The 22,458-nt window shown below is 58.4% G+C and overlaps 1 protein-coding gene across 1 annotated transcript in view; it reads left to right on the top strand.

Annotated features, from left to right (window-relative positions):
- TAF4 (TATA-box binding protein associated factor 4) overlaps positions 1–13,257 on the top strand; it is a 67,296-nt gene extending 54,039 nt beyond the window's left edge. Inside the window, 1 exon segment of the mRNA XM_049100309.1 lies at positions 11,774–13,257. Coding sequence (XP_048956266.1) covers positions 11,774–11,941 — 168 coding nt within the window. The 3' untranslated portion in view covers positions 11,942–13,257.
- The last annotated feature ends 9,201 nt before the right edge of the window (positions 13,258–22,458 follow it).

The raw sequence follows: 22,458 nt of genomic DNA, 5'->3' as shown, positions 1-22,458 counted from the left end.
GCCCCCGGTGTCCACCCGCCGTGCTCTCGGGCTGCCCTGGTCTCCACTGCCCCTGTCTTCCTCGTCTTCAGTTTCCCATCCCCTGGTCTCATCTGTGTGAGGCCCTGTGCTGTTGGGCCCAGGGCAGGCCCAGCCCCAGGCTCAGCGGCTGTCTCCATTTCTGAGGACCCACGGGCTCCTGGGGTTTCCAGGCCTGCTAGTGCCCACTGGTGTTGCTCTAGTTTGTGCCGCACGGTTTTGTGGTACCATCCGGCCTGTGGCTGCCCGCGGCTCACCTCCCCTGGCTTTGCTGTGTCGTCTGCTGGTTTTAGGTTTTGTCATCTAGTTGCCATAAGTCTACGTGGGCCTTTGGGAAGACCAAGAAACAGCTGCCCCTGTGGCTGTCTTCCCAGGGTATAGTGATTTATTTTTTTTTAAATACAACTTTTTAAAAAATTGAAAATAGTTTCAACCTACTGAAAAGTTGTAGTAGCAGCACATAGAACTCCGTTAGTCTGAGTTCTCAGTTCTGAACATTGCATCACACGCACCTCATCCTGGTGTCTGTGTGTCTCAGTGTGTGCGTGTGCACTGCCTGTATGGACCTGCATAGTCTTCCTGTGATGGGATGTCCTGCGCCCCCCAGTGCCCCACAGCCTCCCAGTCCCAGGCAGGAAGTCCGCCCGCCCTCCCACCTGCTCCCACCTGCCCCCACCTCGCTAGCGGCCCGGCAGCGTCTCTGTTGCTCTGTGCAGGGACGTGTGGCATCCAGCTGGCAGGCCACATGAGCCTGCTCTGAATCTCCCCGTTCTGGATGGTACTGAAGAGGCCGGGGCTTGTGTGTGGGGTGACTGGCAGGGGCGCCCCCATCTCGATGGGCAGGCTGTTGGGTCTGTCGCATCCGGAGGCCCGTGTGGAGACCTTCCTGCTGACCTGCACGTTGCTCCCCGGTTCGTCGGCTCAGCCGTGTTTCCGCAGTGTGATCCCCGTGACTCAGTGTGTGTTGGCATTTAGTAAGGAGCTGTTCAGGGCGATGCGGAGGCCGTCCTTCCTCAGACCGCCACCAGCCTCGGCATCCACTGCTCACACCCGCCTGCCTCTCGGCGGCCGTCACAGGTGCCGGTTGTGAGGACCTTTGTCCGTTGCACCTTCCACGTTTGCTAGTTGCCTTCTGCTGTAAGGAGAGCTTTCCCTCCTCCGTTCATGCTCCATTTGTTTGTTCGCTCATCACCGTGGCAGGGACCATGGACGCCTGTGTATTCCGTGGGTTGTAATCAATACTCTCATTATTTCTAGATTTGGGCAGTGGAAGCTCCTTCAAGCTGGTTTCTATATCCTTTTGAAGTATCTCCCTCGTTCTTGAAGCATCACGGTTTTACTGGCGAGAGGCATCCCGGGGCCTCTGGTGCTTCCCCGCCCCTCCGGTGCTTCGCCAGGAGCCCTGGTGCCCTCCAGGGGTAGGGGGTGGCGGCGGGGATGGTGCGTGGAGGCCAGGGTCAGAGCTCTGTGTGTGCTGTTCGCTGCACGGCTCCTTCCAGGCCCAGGGGCGTTCATGCAAGTGCAGATGCGTGTGTGGCGCTTTCTGTGTCTGAAACACCCGTCTCGTTCCTGCGAACACCCGGATCGTAGTCTGCACGCAGGGCTGCTGCCCAGCCTTCGCCCTCTCCTTGCCTATGAGTCCTTCTCCGTGAGAGATCGAGTTCCCGTTATTCCCTGTGTTTGGTCCCAGCCACGCTGGCTGCTGGGGTCCCCGTGCCGGGAGGGGCAGGAGGCAGAGGGGTAAAGCATATTGATTAACTTTGACTCAGGTGTTAAGGTACGTCCAGAGTCTGTGCTGGGGACTAGGAAAAGTGTGTGCTTCCAAACCCACGGGGGGAGCCGGCCGCGAGGCAGCAGCTGGCAGTGAAAGCACGGGGACCCCGAGCGACACGGAAGGAAGCAGGTCACCAGAGGCTGTTCTGGGGAGTTCTTTCGTATGTTGTTGCTTTTGCCTGTTTTGGGGCTTTGGGGGGATGCTTGTGTGTTACAAACAGAGCGGTTACCACCGAGTCTCTGCTTTGTGCCTTCCTTCATCAGAGGTAGTAGTAGTACTCTGATCCTTTTCTTTTTTTGAGTTTAGGAGCAATTCCTTGGGATACATCTTTTAAAAAACCATTCATTTTGAACTGATTTTAGATGCATGGAAAAGTAGGGAAACATGAGTGTTTCTGTGTACCCCTCACTCAGCTTCCCCCCAGTATGAGTCATTGGTGCCATAGGCTGTTACAAGACTTTATCTGATTTTGTTTTTCAGAATTTAATTTTTTAGAAGTATAATAAACTTTTAGAGCAGTTGTCGGTCGACAAGGGAACGGGGAGGGAGGCTCGGAGGTTCTCTGCACCCTCCCCCACGGCCTCCCCGTTGTCCTCATCACTCACCACAGTCGTGTTGGTTTTGCCAGGATGAGTCCACACACTCACATCGTCATTACCCACAGTCCGCGGTTGGCCCTCGGGTCCCTCTGGGCGCCGCGCGCCGCGGGTTTGCACAGACGTCCAGTGACGGGCATCGGCTGTAGCGCATCACGCAGGGCCGTCTCCCTGCCCTGAGTCCCCCCGCGCCACGCGCTCGTCTCCCCCTGCCCGCACCCCGCCTCCCGCCGCCCCAGCGCCCACCGGTCGGTCCACGTCTCCGTACTTGCGCCTCTTCCAGAAGGTCACGGGGTCGGAGTCACGCCGCGTGCGCTTCCTTCGCTTGGGGACACGCGTCCTCCGCGTCTTCTCACGTCAGCCCGAGTGACAGCCCGTCGTCTGGACGGACCGCCCCGGACTCATCCCCCCTGCCCAGGGGCGCCTTGCCCGCTTCCCAGTGTGGGCGGTTCCGGGCAGAGCCGCGTGGACATCCGTGAGCGGGATCGTGGACGTGGGCTCTCAGCTCCTGCGGGCAAATCCTAGGGCGCCCGGGCGCTGGGGCGCAGGGTAGGAGGGGGCTCGGGCTTGTCAGCGTCGCCCTCCAGAGGGTCTCCCAGGTGGCCGCGCCGTCCCGCCTTCCCGCCGGCCCCCCAGGGAGCCCTGCTGGCCCACGTCCCCGCCTGCGCTTGGCGTCGTGGGCGCGGTGGTCTTGGGCCCTTCTGACGGGCGTGCGGGCGTCTCACTGGTCGTCGTCGGCATTTCCTGGTGACACAGGCCGAGGGGCGTGAGTTCAGGGGCTCGCCTGCGGGTCCTCTGTGGTGAGGGGCCGGTCAGGGCTTTGGCCCCTTTTTTTTTTTTAAAGATTTATTTATTTATTTATTATTTATTTATTCACGTGAGACACAGAGAAAGAAAGAGAGACAGAGGCAGAGACACAGGCAGAGGGAGAAGCAGGCTCCATGCAGGGAGCCCGATGCAGGACCCGATCCCGGGTCTTCAGGATCATGCCCTGGACCGAAGGCAGGTGCTAAATGGCTGAGCCACCCGGGCTGCCCGGCACAGCTTTTTTTTTTTTTTTTTAAAGATTTGATTTATTTATTCAGGGAGAGAGAGAGAGAGAGAGAGAGGCAGAGGGAGAAGCAGGCGTCATACAGAGAGCCTGACGTGGGACTCGATCCAGGGTCTCCAGGATCACACCCTGGGTTGCAGGCGGCACTAAACCGCTGCGCCACCAGGGCTGCCCCCGGCCCAGTTTTATTCAGGTTGTTTACTCTTGTTTTGTGAGTTCTTTGCAGAGTGGGTGATAGTCCACGAGCAGATGTTTCTTTTGCGAATATTTTTTCCACGTGTGAGTGCCCTATTTTCCCACTGGTGATGTCTTTGTGTTGCAGGACCTCACCCAGGACCTTGTGGTTCCTGACTTGGTGTCTTTCCCAGTCCTTGTCTTTCCTAATATTGACACTTGTGAAGTGTGTATGTCACGTATTTTGTACAAAGTCCCTTAATTTGGGTTCCTCTTAGGTTTCTTCATGACTAGATCCAGGCTCCGTAATTTTGGCTAGAATGTCAAAAAGCTGGTAGGGTGCCCTTGTCCGTGCATCACGTGATCACCTCGACCACTGGGTTCAGGTGGCATCTGCCGGCTGACTGTGCCGCGGGCTCCTGCGTCCCCAAGCAGTTGTCTCTGCAGTGGCGGCTGTGCTCTCTGCCTGGGACTGGTTTTCTCTTTCTGGCCCCACGCGTGTGTTAACTGTGGTTCTGCTGTAAAGGGAGCTGTCGCCTCTGCCCTGTTCCCCCTCCTGCTTGCTCGTTCAGTGACTTACCCATGTTAGTGTGTACACTTGGCTTGTACCGTGGGTGACCCTCCGTCACCGCTGTCCATGTTTGGACGCCCACGTGGCCTCGGCCTCGGCCAGCTCCTATGACCTCTCATGACCCCTCACTTTTTGAAGACTTCTTCCTTTCTCACATTGCAGAATGTTCCAGACTTAGCTTATGGTATTCCTGCCATAACCATGGAATCAGCGCAGGCTCCTTCTGTTGGCCGTGCTCCTGGGTGTCCTGTGTCCAGCCCTCCTCGAGGGCCACACGCGCTCCGCCACACTTGCTTTGTTTCTGTCCCTCTGTCTCTGCTGGAAACAGGCGCTTGTACGTGGACCTCAGCTTCTCTTCTGCTGCCACAGGGCTCCTCCTGGCCGTGCCTGGTGTCTCATGTGGGAGACCTGGTTTGTTGTTCCACGTGTACTTATTTTTGTTTGATCCTGAAGTATAAAGACGTTTCAGAGTTGCTAAGCTGTGTGGAATATTTCTGCACCGTTCTTGTTGTACTTAGCATCACAACATCCGGTCAGAATGTTGCATTTCGAAGCTGCTCGGGTGGGCTTCTTCCTTCCTGCCACTGCTTTCACCGCGGCTCTAGTCCTTACAACGTAGCGCAGTGCAGCGCAGCTTTAGGCTCTCCTGCTGCTGCCTGTATTCCATGTTGGATTCCCCTACTTTTCGGTTGATTTTAATTGTTTAGTTTGGTGGGCGGAGCGTGGCCAGGGCTCCAGGGATCAGAAGTGCGGAGAGCCCTGCAGACAGAGGGTGCCCGTCATGAGTCCCGCCCCCCACCCCCGCAGTCCATGTCCACTCAGTGCACCTGTGCGTGTTTTCTTTCCCTCTTTCACCTTCCTTGAGGTGCAGGCAAGGCACCCTTTGGCAGCGTGCCATTCTCACTAATACATCCTGGAACTTGATTTCATTTCAGAAAGATCCTCCTCATTCTGTTTTATAGCAATGCGGTGCCTTCGGAACCGTCGCCGTCTCTCCTCGTGCACAGGTGATGCGGCCTTAGATACCGTGTGCACGAGCATCTTCGCCTTGCGGGGGTATCGTTGAGGGTGGTTAAGGGCACAGGTAGTTTTGTTCGCAGTGGCTGGGCTCCCCTCTGGAAGATCATGCCACGTTGTGTCCCCCTGTGGCGTGGGAGAGGGCTCCCCACGCTCACCAGCGCCAGGTGTTGTCCTCGTCTTAGATTTTGCCAGTCTGACGGGTGATACAGGTCATCGGTTTCCATGATGTGCAGTGGGTGCTTGAGGACAGGCATATTCTCCCGAGAGGGTGGAGAGCTTAATAGATGTCCATGATGCCTACCTTGCTGATTATGCTGACCAATTTTCTGAGTCCTTGCTTATTTTTGTCCATTTGATGTGTTTTGTCCTGAGTGTGGTGACTGTTACTAGCGCGCTTCTATTTTTACCTCCTATGTTTCCTGCAGTTTTTGCTTTGTAGCGAGGGGCTGTGTGTGTGCCCTGTTATTTGACACATAAGTTTTTTTTTTTTTAATTTTTTTTAATTTATTTATGATAGTCACAGAGAGAGAGAGAGAGAGAGGCAGAGACATAGGCAGAGGGAGAAGCAGGCTCCGTGCACCGGGAGCCCGACGCGGGACTCGATCCTGGGTCTCCAGGATCGCGCCCTGGGCCAAAGGCAGGCGCCAAACCGCTGCGCCACCCAGGGATCCCTGACACATAAGTATTGATAAGCGTTACAGCTTCTGTGAGTTGTCACTTTCGGTGTTAAAAAAACACCCGTTTTGTCCAGTGGGCTTGAGTTCTGTGTCCTGAGTTGGGACCGTCACCCATTCTCCTTGCTTCCCTCCGTGTAGAACACCTCTGTTCCCCCACCTGTTTTAGCCTTCCTGATGTTGGGCATGTCTCCAGTCAGTAGCACAATGGCTTGGTCTTTTTTTTCAGAGTCAAGTCAAAAAGCTTTTCTTTTCTTTCTTTGTTTTCAGGATTTTACTTCTTCATTAGAGAGATAGCAATAGAGAGCACGAGCAGGTTGGAGAGGGGGAAGCAGACTCCCCACTGAGCGGGGAGCCCGACCCGGGGCTCGATCCCAGGATCCTGAGATCATGACTGGAGCTGAAGGCATGACGCTTCCCCGGCTGAGCCCCCCTGGCACACCAAAAAGCTTTATTTTATTTATTTTTTATTTTTTAATTTTTTAAAGATTTATTTTATTTATGAGAGAGAGAGAGATAGAGAGGCAGAGACACAGGAGGAAGGAGAAGCAGGCTCCATGCAGGGAGCCCGACGCGGGACTCGATCCCAGGACCCCAGGATCGCACCCTGGGCCAAAGGCAGATGCTAAACCACTGAGCCACCCAGGGATCCCCCCAAAAAGCTTTATTTTAATGTGTGAATGAAAAAAGTCCGTTCCCCGTTATTGATGCGACCAGCATGCCTGGTCTTTTCTCTCTCGTGATATTTTACAATTACACATATTTTGTGTTTGCTGGGATTCTCTAAAGTGTATATTCTTTGCTCTTTAAGGAAAACGTTCTGTTTGTACTCAGGAAGGTTTATGATTACTTTCTGGTGGTCATGTTTGCACATAAACCTCACGAAAGGCCTCCAGTCCTTGGTTTTTATGGAACTGGTCCCCGTTGGTGCCAGGCTCTTGCCGCCAGCCTGGTCCGTCCCCCCCGCCCCCCGGCTGTCTGCGTCCTGTCACCACACGCGACCTTCTGCCCGCCCTGCGTCCGCTGTGGTATCAGGTGCGTGTTTCCGTGGGTGCTGACCCGTCTCATGGCCACGGCCTGACCCCACCTCTCCTGGGGCAGAGCCCCCACGAGGGCCTCAGTGCAGGGTCCCCTGACGTTTGTGTGTGGAAAGCAGTTCCTCTGTGGCATGGGCAGGGAGGACAGTGTGGCGGGACGGAGAACCCTTGGTTCACATGTTCTTTCAGTAATTTTGTGAATGCTCGTCCGTGGTCGCCTCATTTTTGTGAGTTGGTTTTGAAAAGCTGATGTCAGGCGGATTGTCTTAGCTTTGTAATTTATTTTTCCCTTTTTCCCTAGAGGCCTCATCTGTCTCTTTGAAAGTAATAGTTTTATGAGGAGACGTCAGGGTTGATAGAGTGCAGATTTTGGTCTCTGTTTCCCAGAACTTTCTCTTGGATTTTGGCCTCGGTGCCTCTTGTGCTACGTTGTCTGTTTCGCTTCTTTGGAGGCTCTAATGCCGCAGCGCCCGTCCTCGCGTGTGCCCCTTGCTGGGCCCCCCTACTTCGCTGCTCCCCGCCTCGGCACCTCATAGCTAACTGCTAACTGACTCATTTCTGATTGGATTTTTTTTTTCATTTTTTTCCTGCATCCAGTCAATTCTTACTCCTTTGTTGTTAAGATTTTACTTATTTATTTTAGAGGGAGTGAGCGATGGGGTGGGGGAGGCAGAGGCAGAGGGAGAGAATACCAAGCAGACTCCACACTGAGTGTGGGGCACAGCACGGGGCTCTATCTCACGACCTTGAGATCACGACCTGAGCGGAAACCAAGAGTTGGATGCTCAACTGACTGTGCCACCCGGGCGCCCCTCTTTCTGTTTCTTAATCCAGTTCTTTGTTAATATTTCAGGTTTTTTTTTTGAAAATTATTTATTTATTCATGAGAGACACAGAGAGAGAGAGAGAGAGAGAGGCAGAGACACAGGCAGAGGGAGAAGCACAGGCTCCATGCAGGGAGCCCGACGTGGGACTCGATCCTGGGACCCCAGGGTCGCGCCCTGGGCTGAAGGCGGCACTAAACTGCTGAGCCGCCGAGGCTGCCCAATATTTCAGGTTCTGATCTGGAGCAGTTTTCATGTCCTCGAACACTTAGGTACGTTGTTTGTGGCTGAAGGGGCTGCCCTGCAGCGTTCTTGTTTTCCAGACGGCATTTGTCTCTGATGTGCGTGGAATTCCACTTTCTGACCTTTGGCAGCGGGTCCTCGTGGACCTGCTGATATTCGAGTTCACTTTTATGGTTATTGGGGGGGGGGGGGGGCGCTCGCAGGACTCGCGGTCCGATGGCGCCCTCTTCTGCCAGCGTCGGGAACTTCCCTCTCCTCTCCTGTCCACCGCCTGGTTTTACGGCCTTTCTCCGAGGCCCTGTGCTCCGAGGACTCTGCCCCCCCAGCCCCCCCCCCTCCTGTTGGTACTCTGGGCGCTCAGACGGGTGGACCAGTGGCCACTCTGGGCTGACTTTGGCCGGACGTGGGCCCCCGCCGTCTCCCGTCTGTCTTTGCCATGTAGCCTTGTGGGTGCTGGGGCACCGCACTGAGGAGGGGCCGGTTCTGCTCATTTGGGGCCCTTTTGGAGCACAGTGCTCCCTGCTTCACTGATGGAGTGATCTCTGTATAGACTGGTGTTTCCCTTCTGGTTCTAAGTTGTTTTCTGGGGTGAGCCGGGAGCTGCCAGGTGACTCGCCAGCCATGCGCTGTCTTCATCCTCCTGTGAGTGCCATGCATCCCCCCGGGATGAGTACCTGGGTGTCTTTACCGTGGCTGGGGGTCTTCGAGGTACCTGTCTGCGCAGGTGTGCTCTGTTTTGGGCAGTGAGAGCTTACCCCCCCTTTGGGGAGTGTGCCATCTCCAGGGCCAGCCGAGTGGGGCAGGCGGAGCCTGTGCCGTTCGGTTCTCTTGGCGTTTCACCCCAAATTGCTGGTTGTCCAGCTGAGGCCTGGGGTGTGGGAGCAGCCTTGAGAGCCTCGCCCGAGAGCTGCCTGCTGTGCTTCTGGCCACCTCTCGGCCCCCCCATGTGGATATTCCCTGAGGCAGTTCCCGAGGGGCCCATGGGCAGGGCCTCATGTTCTTGGCCCTTGTGGGAAGCTCAGAGCTGGGCCAGGAGCTTCTCCCCCAGTGAGTGATGTGGCGCCTCCCCTCTCCACAGTGGGCTCTCCCGCATGAGGTGGCCCACGAGCCAGGTGGGATTTGGACGGAAGGTGTTTTTTCTTTCCATTTGGTGTTACATCAAGTGTTTATTGGCTGTCAGATTGATTGTGGCAGTTCTTTTTTTAAGATTTTTAAAAATTTATTTATGCATGAGAGACATAGAGAGAGAGACAGAGAGAGACAGAGACACAGGCAGAGACACAGGCAGAGGGAGAAGCAGGCTCCATGCAGGGAGCCCGATGCGGGACTCGATCCCAGGACTTCAGGATCATGCCCTGGGCTGAAGGCGGCGCTAAACCGCTGAGCTGCCTGATTGTGGCAGTTTGACGATGGAAAAGGCTGCCTTCGGAAGAAATGGCTTCCTTTTGTCAGTGTTTCCAGTGGTCCTGTGACAGGGTGATGGTATTCTCACTCTGTTTTCAGAAGTGGAAGCACCTTGCACGAGAGCGTAAGTGCTGTGTCCAAGGTCACTGTGTTTTTAGCCCCAGTGCCTGCAAAGACAGAGCGAACTAAACAGCCCTTTGATGGGTGTGCAAGCTGCTGAAGTTGGTCCTGCCGACCGCCGCCTCCCGGGCCCGACGTTGGCCCTTACCCGGCAGAGTGCTCTGTTACTCCGGGTCGGGGCGCGGTGCCGGCAGGCTGCAGTGGCGGGGCGGCTCAGGACCTCCCACAGGCTCTCCCCGCCCTGCCGGCTGGGCTCTGGGCTCCTGTGACCCCCTTCTGCAGCCCGCAGAGCAGATGACCATGACCCTGGAGGCGAGACCCTGAATGCATGTCCTTCCATTTTGGTGTGAAATGGAAGAGGCAGTGCTCATCCCACATAAGTAGAAGTAATTTGAGTATCAAGTAGGATATCTTTGAACATAGGCTTTTTGTAAAAGTCCATAGAACCACGAGAAATGGCAGTTTTTCGCTGTCCTTCAGAGCACGTTGCCTGGGCCTGTGGGAGGCGCTCAGCCGGCCGTCCTGGGCCATGCTGACACTTGCCCATCAGAATTCTTTGACACTAGCTTTGATTTCTAAAATATATTGCAATAAAGTGTTAATTATCTTGATTTACGACTTTTAGCAGCTGTTAGTTTGCTCCTGAAGTGTGTACCTACCCTTGTCCCAGCTGTTTTGGCTGTTGAGCTATTTGGAAAGTAGAAACATCAGATGTGGTCCAGAATCGGTCACGAGTGTCACAGAGGTACTTGGATCTGTGCGTAAGCTAGTGCCTTTGCGTTCTCTCTCCGTGGCTGCATCTGTCCCCAAGAGCCTTGAGGTCAGGGGTGGCGTCTGCAGGGCAGGTAGGGAAGGAAGGCTACTGTTGAGCAGCTTTCTTTCCAGAAACTGGACTCTGCTTGGGCCTGTTGGGGCCTCCCTGTGGTGACGGGGTCCAGAGTTGTGGGTCCCAGGATGGCCACCGTGCTCCTGCTGTTCCTTCTGTTCCTGCAGACTGTTTTCATCACACACCTTTGCAGAGGTGGCTGTTTGTCTCTTGCCTGGAAGACTTTAGGGTTCTTACGGAGCCTCAGGAAATGCTGAGAAAACCTGAATCATTCTTTCAAACAAGGAAAAGTAGCCACTGCAGGAACTAGCTCGGAGGAGGGCTCAGCAGGAGAGGGTCCTGAGGAGGTGTAAAGTAGTGTGACTGAGGTCGGAGGCGCGTGTGTGCAGGGACAGGAGCAGCCTGCCGGCCTGGCGTAGGGGGCCTGGCGAGGGGCCGGGTGCGCCGAGCGGAGCCGTGGTCCTCGCCTGCCACCTGCTGCCCGGCTCCTGGAACTGCGGCTGTCTGGGCAGCGCTCTGGCGCCGGCCGGATTCTTCCCACTTTCTTTAAACTTGAGAACAAGCTGTAAAAATACCGTTGTATTGTTTGCCCCTGAAACCCACTTGAGCAACTTTAACCATCAGAATACAGACACTTAGTTTTCATTCCGAATGTGCCCTCGGAGCGTCGGATGGAGACACGGTGCTGGGACCACAGGACGCTGCGGCTGGGTGGCCACGATGCTTCCAGGAAAACCACCACAGCAACTCCGTGTCATGAGCAGGCGCCAGAGACTCAGAGGAACTTGGCTGTTCCCTGGCGCTGCTGTCAGCCGGAGACAGCAGTGGGGACCAGGGCGTCCCCTTGGCCGCGGATAACCGCGGTGGCCGGAGTGCTACGGCCTGACCTGCTGACCGGGTGACTGCCAGCCCACGAAGTCCAGGAGTTTAGACTTTGTGGTGTGGGGACTGTGCCTTTGTCAGCGAAGTGGGGACGACACAGTTGGCCCAGGTGTGGCATTCGTCCCACTGGACCTCCTGGACACGTGAGATCGGGGACGCCGGCTTTGAGCCCCAGAGGAATCCTACCCCCTTGGGATGGGAGCCACCACCCGTTCCTTCTGTAGGGGCTGGAGTCCGGGCTCTTTGGGAATCGCGGGGGGGTAACACTCACCTGTGCTTGAGCACCGGTCCTGGAAGTCGGTATGGGGGCTGTGCCTTCTCGCACTCCCTTCCCGTTAGGGACTCACAAAGCACTTCAGCTCACGGGGCAGGCCTGTGGGAAGGAGCCTGGCTGCCTCTAGCATCCGGGTTCCTTGGGACACCTGTAGGGGGGCATGAGTGGCCGCAGGCATGTGGACCAGGGGCCCGCACCTGGTTCTGCCCCTTCCTTCCAGCGCCGTGGGTCCTGCCCACCCGTGTACACCACTAACCCGGCTGTCTTCTCCTTTCTCGTCACCAGGGGTCGGGCCCAGGCTCGGCGGTCCCAGGCAGCTCCGGCGTTGGAACCCCCAGACAGTTCACGCGACAAAGGATCACGCGGGTCAACCTCAGGGACCTCATATTTTGTTTAGAGAATGAGCGTGAGACAAGCCATTCACTGTTGCTCTACAAAGCATTCCTTAAGTAGCACAGGGCGGGCGTGGCATCGCGGATGGAGACGCCTGGGACGTTTTTATATATTTGCAGATTACGCCTTTTGTAACAAGCAAATGGGATATTGTTTAAAAAACAGCCACCTCTTTACAATGGAACAGTTTTATATTCCTGTTTCTAAGTCAACTCTTCAGTATGGAAGAAAACACGTTTCTGTAACAGAGAACACAGAGGCCCGTGGGCACTCTGAACGGACAATTAACTCTTAACTCATCTTTGATTGAGTGGCCTTCTTGCCAAACAAGCCATATATAAAAACTGATGGAATCGTTTAGCAAATAATTAGCTGCCCTCTGTCACCTCGTAGCGGTTTCTACATTATTTGTGCATTTTGGTTTATTCAACCCAACTTACTGCGTAGGTGTGTGTCTACAGCAATGACCTCATTTCATTTATTTTATTTTTGTATTAGTCAGTTGGCAAAGCAAACTGATGTTTTAGACTATTTATGTCCCTGTCCTCTCCCTCGCCAGAGTCCCCGAGGAGCACGGAGCTCATCGCGCGCTCGCCCGGAGCGTGGTCACCTTTCTGCTCGGGAGAGGCCGCGCGGCGGCTCCTTCCGAGTGTGTGGTCGGCATCTGTACAGACGCATTTTATTTGCTATAGTTTGTAAAGCTGTAAAGTTAAAAGAAATGAAAACCTTTTCAGCATAAATATATTTTACTTGCACTGTGTTTTTTAGCTAAAAGTGGAAACTTAGATGAAATAAAATCAAAGTTGAGAAGAATCATCAAAAGACTGTTTCTCAGTGTGAATCAAGTGTTGAAAAATGGTTGGTGTATTTTGTCAGTAATTGTACATAATTTTTGGCACATAACATGAAAATGGCTATGTAAACTATAATTATTTTGCTAAGAGACTGTAAGCAAGCTGTGGGCCAACTTTACAGATGTCCAGAGCAAAGCCCCTTCTTTGTACCTATTTTTTTATTACAAATATACTAATTGGTTCTTTATATTTTCAGAGGTTATTGTATTAAATTGTCTATTGATAGTACTTTTATGACTGTAAATACTTTGGCTTTCTCTGTGTGGATCCTCACGTCAGACTTTACTTCGCGCGAGTGTGAACCGAATGCTGATCAGTATTTTTATCAACACCTGAAAACTGTTACACCTTTTATTTTGTCTTTTAGGAAATCCCTGTCTTTCCATTTTTTCATGTAAATTTTGCACAGTTACTTGTTCATATGTAAATATTTTACTTTCAAAAATGAAGTTTTTAATTGCTATTGTTTTATATAGGATTGAAAGAAAATTAACTCCTTTATTAAAAACAAATTTATCTGTATCTGTTTTGCCTATTTTTCCCATTTTTTTTCAGTTTTATATTCTGCTGCCAGAGACTGAGCTCTGGTTCCACTGAGTGGAACAGTGTTTATTTATGAACTACTACTTGTTAGCATCAGTATCTAAACCCCAGCGACTCTAGTAGAAATAACCTTGCCTCCAAGAACAGGAGCTGTGTGCTGCAGGGTGAGGCCCCGAGGTGGAGCTTGCTCCTCGCATGCTTGGGCCGTCTGGGCCACCTTGCCTGTGTCCCTTTGCAGGGGCCGCCCCACCCTGGACACAGGTGTGCCGGGGCACCTGTGCTTGCAGCTGGGGCACCCTGGGGACAGGCAAGGTAAGGCCCCGGTGGCCCCGGGGGTCCGTGCATGGACACGTGCCCTGGCGATGACCCCAGCCCCAATGAGAACTTCCCAGTGCTGGAGACAGATGGGGTCTCCAGGAGGCCCTGCCCCCGCGCTACCCCCTAGTGTTGCGGGCACGTCTGCACCCTGCCTCTGGCACGCTGTCCGTGGTCGGTATCGTAGGTGGGTCGGCGTGCTCGGAGGTGGTGTCTAGTTTTCACATTGATTTCAGGTGGACCATGCCCAGGAATGTGTGGGCTTCCTTACAAGTTACACCGGGAAACACCACTCTCGTCAGGGAGCCTGCTGCATCGCCTCTGGGGCTGCCGTCCGCACCACAGACCGGGGCCCTCGGCAGTGGAGGCCCGTTTTCCTGATCTGGAGGCCGGAAGTCTGAGGTCTGGGCTCAGCGGGGTCTGTGCCCTCGAGGCCACGGGGGGTCTGTTCCAGGCCTGTCCCCCGGCTCCGGTGCTGGCTGGCACCTTGGACGGCCCCAGGACAGTGGTCATACCATGGATTAGGGTGCCAGCAAGGCCCCGTCTCCAAGTCAGGTCACGTTCTGAGGTGATCTTTGGGGGCAGGGATCACCCTCACTGTAGCATCTGTGACGGCGGAGGACGGAGCCTCAGCAGGAGGCACTTGAGGTGTGGTTTCCAGGTTCCCGTCCGTGTGAAAGGCCCCAGGTAATTCCGTGATTACGTCACCCGTGGACTTTCTAACCGTGACTACTTGGTTTTCACGAAGTTCTTGGCCTGAGATAAATCAGGTCAGTCGGTAGAGGACACGCGTACTTGGATTTTGGCAGGTCTGACTGATTTAATTTCAGCTTCTCTATGTCCTACTGGGTCCCGTTGATCCACTGAGGACAGTCGCGGCCAAGGCACAGCCCCGACGCCAACGGGAGACCACACCCGGCCGAAGCATTGCCTGCAGACCCGAGGCACAGGTTTGTCCGTTGTTCTTCTCTCATGAGACCGTTAACCGCTGTTCAGTGTCCCCGCACGACACGGTATTACTTGTCTGATGTCAGGTTTGGGAACTTGGGTGGGCTTGGAGGTAGAGGGTGGGATGGTGTTGCCCGGCACGTCCGCTCTCTCCACCGCGTTCCCCAGATGGCCGTGTTTCCAGGCAAATAAGAACAAGACACGAGGCCGAAAGTTGCGTGAAGTTCGGAAAGGACGAAGGCGAAGAAAGAAATCACAGATGATGCCACCGTGCACAGAAAGTCCGAAAGACTCCACAAACCCGTGACTGACAGAGGCCTGAATGTTGTGAAATTGTAGGGAACAGGGTCAGGATCCAAAATGACATGTGATTCTGTGTTCCAGCCGCCAGCAGCCAGAAAGGGAACGCGGGGGTCATTGACAGTAGGACCCGGACGTCGGGGTACCGGGCGTACGCCCGAGGAGCGGCACGGACGAGCCCCCCGCTGAAGCGGGAGAAACGAGGAGGCCTGAGTGGAGCACACGCTGCGCTCAGGCTGGGCCGGGTGCTGGACGGCGGCGGTGCCGTCCGCGTGGACCCCGTGCGCCCTCGCCGTCCCCGCGGGGCTGGCGCTGAAACTGACGGTCGGATCCCAGGGACTCGTAGGAAGCCGGGATGTCGCGGGCGGCTCACACGGCCTGGACCGCACGTGGAGCATTCACACTCCCAGATTTCAGGACTTGCGGAAGCCGAAGCCGCGGCCCAGATGGCGTGGCCTGGCGTGAGGGCAGGCACAGCAAGTGAACGCCACGGAGCGTCCGGCAGCGGAACCGAATGTCATGGCCACTAGACTTTGGACAGAGACGCCGACGCGGCGAAGCTGCTGGTGGAGCTGGGCGGCCTGTGGGTGGAGAGCGAGTCTTTCCCCACGTTCACACACACACACAGGTTAACTAGAGATGGATCACAGGCCTGGAAGTGGAAGCCAAGAGTCCAAAGCCTCTAGACGAAAACATCAGAGAAGGTGTTCACGACCTTGGGGAGGGCGGGCACAAGCCGTAAAGAAAAAACGGCCAAGTGCACTTGAAATTTGTGCAGATCCAGAGGTGCCCGGGGAGAGCGGAAGGGAAGCCACGGGCCGGGAGGGACCACGTGCGCATAGAGCCCCGACGGGACCCGCAGGCCACATAGGGAGAGACTCCACTGCTAGATGCGTATGCAAGACCTACCGGGGGCCCGGAAGCAAATGGAAGGGTTGCCCGTCATGATTGGTCATCAGAGAAAACCTGTGATGAGAGCCTGCCGCACGCCCGCCGGAGAGACCGAGGCCGACGGAGAGCGCGTGGCGGTGGCCCTTGGGGAGCCGTCCGGCCACTCTGGGAAACTGTTGCACTTTTAAGAAAGCAAAGCGCGTGTGTCTCCCCTGTGCCTACGTGAGACAGCGATGGCCTTTGTCCGCCAAAGAGGCCGTCCGGAAATGTTCACAGCGGTGCTGGGCACCGATGGCCCCAAACGGGATCGGCCCACCCGTCCCTCGGGTGGTGGGCGGACACCTCGATGCCACCGCCCAGGGATGGAAAGGGATATGCTGCCGATTCACTCGGTGATATAGACGAATCTCTACAGAATCACGGAGAAGCCAGGCCCAGAGGCCCCCACGCCCCCCTGGTGGTGGCAGCGGGAGCCCACGCGGTTGGTTACCTCCCAGGGTGGCCGATGGGGATGTTCTGTCTCCATCTGGGTGGTGGTCCCCTGGGTGTGTGCACCTGTGAACAGGCCGGCAGGTGAGGTCCGTGCGTTTCAGCATCTAGGAGACGTACCTCAGTAAAACCTGGGGAAGGCCCAGAGCTCAGCCTCGGAACCCCCGGCGTGATATCACCTCTGCCTGGGCAGGTACCCGGCCCTACGAGACCTGGGGACAATTGAGAGGAGGCGGGTGTCTTGGGATAAGTGATCTTCACGGGATTGACCAGCGTCACTGGTTAACTAGTTGAGTGTTAACTAGTTTTTCCTCCTATCAGACGGTGGTCTCCAAATGTCTTTTTTGTCTTAAAAAAAAAAAGTTCTCCCTGGCCGTCCTTCATCGCCACCCTCGGGCCTGGCCTGCCCCCAGCCTGGACAGCGGAGGCTGCAGGGCGCCTGTTCTGGCCTCATGCTCCATCTCAGAGCTCTGGGGACCCGTCTGCAGCCTCCGCATCCTCAGCCCCGTGCGTGCTGTCCCTGCGGGTAGGCCACGGTCCGGGGTGGCCTTTCCAGCGCCGGCTGGCAGCCGCTCCCCTCCTCTGGGCCACTCGGGGCCGTGCTTCCCGGGGAAGACCGGCCAAGGCACTTACGTCTTCTCCTTAAGACACAAATCACACCGTTTTCCAAGAGTCTAATTGCTCTTTCAGGCCGCTGCTTCAGGCTTTGTCCTACTTGCCAGGATTCCTGTATTTTTTAGGAGAATGGGCACGCAATCATCTTTTTTCCTAAAATACACGTATTTAGCGAGTGTCAGCGAGCACCTTTCCCTCACAGGATGCCTTTCCCGGGCCCGGAGGGTGCAGGAAGGCACAGTCCCCCAAGGACACCAGGCAGGGCTCTGCCGGGAGGAGTGGCCTGGGCAGCGGTGGCGGGCAAGCCCGGGGCAGAGTGCACTCGGGTGCGTCAGGGGAGGAAGGCGGGAGCAGCCGTCGTGCGCTTGCGTGGGAGTCAGGTGCACGGTGGGATGCCAGCAGGCCGCACCAGCAGAGGCCGCGGGGTGGAGGCCGTGCAGCCCGCGGCGGTCCCTACAGACGTGGGGCGCGCGTCACCCTGTCCACCCCGTCCACATGTTCCCGGACATGGTCCCACAAGTGCAAGATTCGGCCACGCAGGGGTGTGTACACAGGTGCTCACGGCAGCTTTGTGGGAAACAGCGAGGACCTGGGAAAGCCCCCCCCGTTGTCCGTGTACAGGTGAGCGGCTGACCTGGTGGGTTTGCCCAGCGCCGCCCGCAGCAGCGAGGAGTGGGCCATGGGCACGCTCAGTCCCTGCGGAGTCTCCGCGTGAGTGCGAGTGTGAGCTGCCACGGGAGTGTCCGGAAGCACAGCGTCCCTCGCAGCCTGGAGGCTGGCAGGGGTCGCTGGGGACGCTCAGTGGTGAGGCATCTGCCTTCTGCTTAGGCCACGACCTGGGGGTCCTGGGATCGAGCCCCACGTCGGGCTCCCTGCCCAGCGGGGCGTCTGCTTCTCCCTCTCCCTCTTTGCTCTCTCTGAAATAAATAAAATATCAAAAAAACAAAACCAGGTCCCAATCCGCAGAGCCTGTAAATGTGACCTTATTTGGAGGAAGGGTGTTTGTAGAGGTCACCAAGGACCTCTACAGAGATGAGGCCATCCTGGCTTACCCGGGTGGCCCTCAGTCTAGTGACGCATCCTTACAAGAGGGCGTCCTTGTTAGAGGGAGTTAGAGAAGCCACGTGAGGGCGAGGCCCAGGTGGAGCGACGTGGCCTCAAGCCCAGGACGCCTGGGCCGGCGGGAGCGGGAAGGGCAAGAAGGACGCTCCCCGGGGCCTCGGAGGGGGCCGGGCCCTGCCCGCAGCGGGATTTCAGCCGGCGGATACCATCCTGCGTGCTGGCCCCAGGTCCGAGAGCAAAAATCCGATGTCCTTTGTTACGGCAGCCACGGGACCCCAGCGCCAAGTTGGCTCCGCGTGTTACGGCAGGTCGACCCGGCTGCCGGGCGCTGACCCTCCCAAGGGTGGCTCGGGGTCCTGAGCGCTGCCGGGGCCCCTCCGCCCCAGCTGGCGCTTCCGTCATCGGCTCCGTCTCTGACATGACCCCTTTCTCACTGTGACCTCGGCCACGCGGGCGTCGTAGGCCCCCGAGGATCAGGGCTTTGTGTGGCTGGTCAGGGCGCAGGCCGGATGGCGGGGGCAGAAAGGATGTCCAGCGGTCAGTGACAGTCCCTGCCTGGCCCTCCCGCAGGCCCCGCTGACCTGTGCCCTGGCCACCGGCCTCGTAGTCTCCATGACAACCGTTCCAGAAATTTAAAAGGGAGGAAAAGGCAAGTCGGTGCCGGCGCAGGCACAGGCTTGGCCCCTCCCTGCCCGGTGCCCCCCACCAGAGCCCTTCCCCACCCCTGCCTCCAGGTGGACCCGGGACCCTGGCAGCCCCGTGAGGTGTCTGTGGCCTCGTGCCGCAGGTGGGGAGACGAGGTCACTGTGGGGTGCAGGTCTGGGGGCCACTGTGGGTGCCTCGGTGGCCGTATGAAGGGGGGGACAGTTTGGGTGGGTGCTGGTGAGAAGTCAGCGCCAGCCTGCACCCGCTGAGCTAACAGGTGCCGTCACCACCCGAGCCCGTTGCTGTGACTTCCCTGAAAATGCTGGGACGGCTTCTGCATCTGGAGAGCGGTGCCGGGGCCTCCTTCCTGGCGGTGGGCGGTGGGCGGAGGCCTCAGCCAACGAGGGCGCCCCCCTGGCAGCAGCCTCCCTGCCCGGAGCCGCCTGCCCCTGGTCCCTGGGTGGAGGGGGACGGGGCACGGGGCACGCTCCGTGCACACACCTCACCCTGCTTGGCGCGCTGCGTGTTTGGGAACCGCAGCACACGGCCCGGAGGCCTGGCCTGCACCCGGGGCCCCCGAGGCCCACCCGCCCCTGGGCCGCCCACAGCTCTGGGGCACGCGGCCTCCGGCTCAGCTCACTTCGCCTTCCCAGCGCCCTCAGCGCAGCAGGTGCTGCCCCGAGACCTTCGGGTCGCCCAAGGTCACGAGCCTCGAGAGCGACTGAGCTGGACCGGAGCCCGGTCTTGAGGAGCCAGCTGGGGCCACACCCGCTGCTGCCCGGAGGCCGGGGACCTGGCTGGTGGCCGCTCCCAGCGCGCTGCCAGGTGCAGACCCAGAGGAGAGACCGTGAGGCCTCAGGAGGCTCCTGGACGGAGGGCCCCGAGATTCAGGACCACGCGGGCCTTCCCGAGCCGCTGCCCGGCTCCGCAGGGACCTCCTGCCGCCCCACGGTGCTCTCTGCGGTAAACCGTTCCCGCGGGCATTTCCTGCAGCCACAGGGGGCAACACGGCTGCTGGGGGTCGGCGTCGTCGGGGGGCCCGGGGTGCAGTGGGGAGCGGGTGGGCGTTTCAGGGTGGACGACGGGGCATGTGTGTTGGGGGGAGCCAGTGACGCAGACCCGGCCAGTTCCAGTCCCTCTGCCCTCGGCTGGGCATCCGGGGCCGAGCTCCCTGTCACCCTGTCAGTCGGGGGGACCTGAACGTCATGCTTATGCGGCCATCAGTGCCCAGAGACGCCCCCCGAGGGCCTGTGTTGGGACACGGTCACGGCCACCCAGGCCTCAGGCGTCCCCGGGACAGGGCAGCAGGCGTGCGGTGTGGGCACGGGCCTCCCTCCGTGTGGCCTCTGGCCCGGGTCCCACGTGTGCAGGGGGTGGGCTCACCCTGCCGCCCGCCGTGGCCCCGGCCCCCCCCAGCCCAGAGGGTCTCGAGGGACGGCCGTCGGTGTCCACGCACCTGCCCGGGCTCGAGGCGCAGACACTGGCTGGCTGGCGCCCCCGCTCCCAGGAAAGGCTGCCCGTGAGGGCCGGGCTCCCCTCACGCCCTGGACACCGGGGGGCACGGTGGGGGGGAGGCGGAGCTTGGCATGTCCTTAGGTCTCGGGAAGTCGTCCTTGTCCTCCAGGGAGGCGGGAGTCCTGTGTCCCCGCAGCCTGATCAGCGGCCGGGTGGGGTGGGGGGTGGGGGCCCCTCTCAGGACGCTCAGGACCTGGGCCCAGAGGGGGGAGGAGGCGGGGACCCCGCCCGGCTCCCACGAGGCACCGCCGTCTGCGTCCACCTGATAAGCCAGGTTCAGAGTGGAGGTTCCTTCTCTCCAAGGGGGACGTTCCAGGACTGAGGTCACGGTGCCCCCCGCCACGCGCCTGTCCAGCAGCAGGACGGTCCCTGAAGGGCGATGGCTCGTAGCAGCTTGACCCGGGACGCGGCAGTTTCTCGCTGGATCCTGCATCTCACGTGCTCTCCGTCCTCCCTTAAAACGCCCTCCCGCAGCGCCCACTCCCGGCCAGACCCGCCCCTCCGGGCCTCGTCTAGGGCTCCAGGCCGTGGCTGGTGTCCCCTGGTCACCCACGTGTGGCTGCGTCACAGCACGGCCAGTGGCAGGGTCAGGTCCTCCCAGCCCTGCCCCCTGCAGTCTGCCCCCCGCCCTGCCCCGGGTCCGCCCTCCCTGCTCAGTGCTACCTGCCCCCCGTCCTGCCTCTGTCCCTTTGCAAGCCCTGGCTCTTTCTACCTTGACGACCAAAGGATCTTTCTCAGGGCGGCTGCCCGCCCCCCCATGTGGCCCCGGTGAGCCTGGCCTTGACCAGGTGGCCAGGAGGGTGGGCTTTGGATTCCTGGGGGATCTGACCCTGTGGTCGTGACACGGGAGGGGTCCGGGGGCAGGACCAGGCCTCCTGGGCCCTTAGGGTGGGTCGTCACCTCAAGGAGGAGGAGCCGAGGCCCCGTGGCCTGACGGGCTGAATGCCCCTCCTGGGCCTGCGGTTCCCTCTTGGAACGCACAGAGCGCAGGCCCCGCCGGGTGGATCACCCTCGAGGGGGCGTCCTGGCTGCTCCGAGGCCCCAGCTGGACTTCGTGGTTTCCCTCCCGGTGGGACAAGCCGCTGCGGGTCTGGGTGTGGGAGGGTGTCCCGAAGCAGAGCCTCACCCCGGGGGGCTGATTACAGGACTTCCTGCTCCCCCCGCCCCCCACTGCCTGTCTCAGGCCCGAGCAGTCGCCTAATTATGCACGTAATTAGCTGCTCGGCACCCTCAAAATTAGCGAGCGGCTAATTGTGCCTGTAATTATCAGCTGCACCCGTAATTAACCGAGTGAGTGACTTTTTGTTATGCGTGGTATTGTGGATGCAGATCTGCGCTAGCAAAGGCTTGGCTGGGGGGTCGGTCGGTGGGGGGCGGAGGTTGGAGGACCCGGCTCTGGCTGGGGTGCAGGGACCGCCTGCTTGGGGCTCAGGTCCTTAGTCGCCGGGCCAGAGGGCAGCCCCTCAGCCTCAGTGAACGTGGTCCACTCGGGGCGGGGGCAGGGCCTCTGCGGTCCAGCGGGGTGGGCCTGGGCCTGTGGTCTCCCCGCCAGCACCGCGCAGAGGCCCGTCCTGCTCAGGCTCAGGCCCGGGGCCAGGGGGCGCTGGGTCAGGTGACCAGGCTGGGCCTGAGGGAGCTTCTGGGGCTGCGGGGCCTGGCTGGGTGGACCCCGTGTCTCTGGGGCCGCGGCCTGCTGGTGCTGCCCTCCCACCACACGAAGAGCTGCTGGGCCCCCGAGATAAGTGGGGGGGGGTGGCGAGTGAGAATCCTTCCACGGCAGCGTGAGGGCAGGAGGGGAACCTGCCGGCCTGACGTGCGACGTGTGAGCACCTGGGCCCGGTCAGGCCTCTGGCACGCGGGCCCCCGTCGGGGGGCAGGGGCGGGCCTGGTTTTGTGCGCCGTCCGTGCTGCGGGGGCCCAGGGCTGCGTCTGGGACAAGGCGGGGGCTCGGGAAATGCCCATCGGGGGCGCCGCTCCCATCTCAACACCGAACCCCGCGTCCGTCCGGTGCCGTCCGTGAGCCCCGTCGGCTTCTCGAAGGTCCGGAGAAACACAAGCAGGTGGAGGCCGACTATTTAAAAGGGGGGCTTTATTAACTCCTCTGGAGCAGCGCGCCGGTGCCCCGACGCCGCCCCGGTACACGACAACTCGGCAAAGCTGCTACTCAGTTTGGAACCAAGACCTCCTGGCACTAAAAACACATTGAGAAAACATCGACGCTCTTCCCTTTTTTTTTTTCCTTTTTTTTTTTCTTTTTTGGTACAAAATGATACAAACAACAATACAAAATAGTTGTGCTGTTGACGATTACAAAAAAAGTTGGGACTTTTGCCTAACTGCACAATGCTTGGAGTTGCAGTGTGAACACATCATACTCCAGTGTCTTTCCCCAAAACAACC

The sequence above is a fragment of the Canis lupus genome, chromosome 24 (genome assembly GCF_003254725.2).
Source record: "Canis lupus dingo isolate Sandy chromosome 24, ASM325472v2, whole genome shotgun sequence".
Classification (NCBI taxonomy): Eukaryota; Metazoa; Chordata; class Mammalia; order Carnivora; family Canidae; genus Canis; species Canis lupus.
This window is presented reverse-complemented; position numbering and strand designations above follow the sequence as displayed.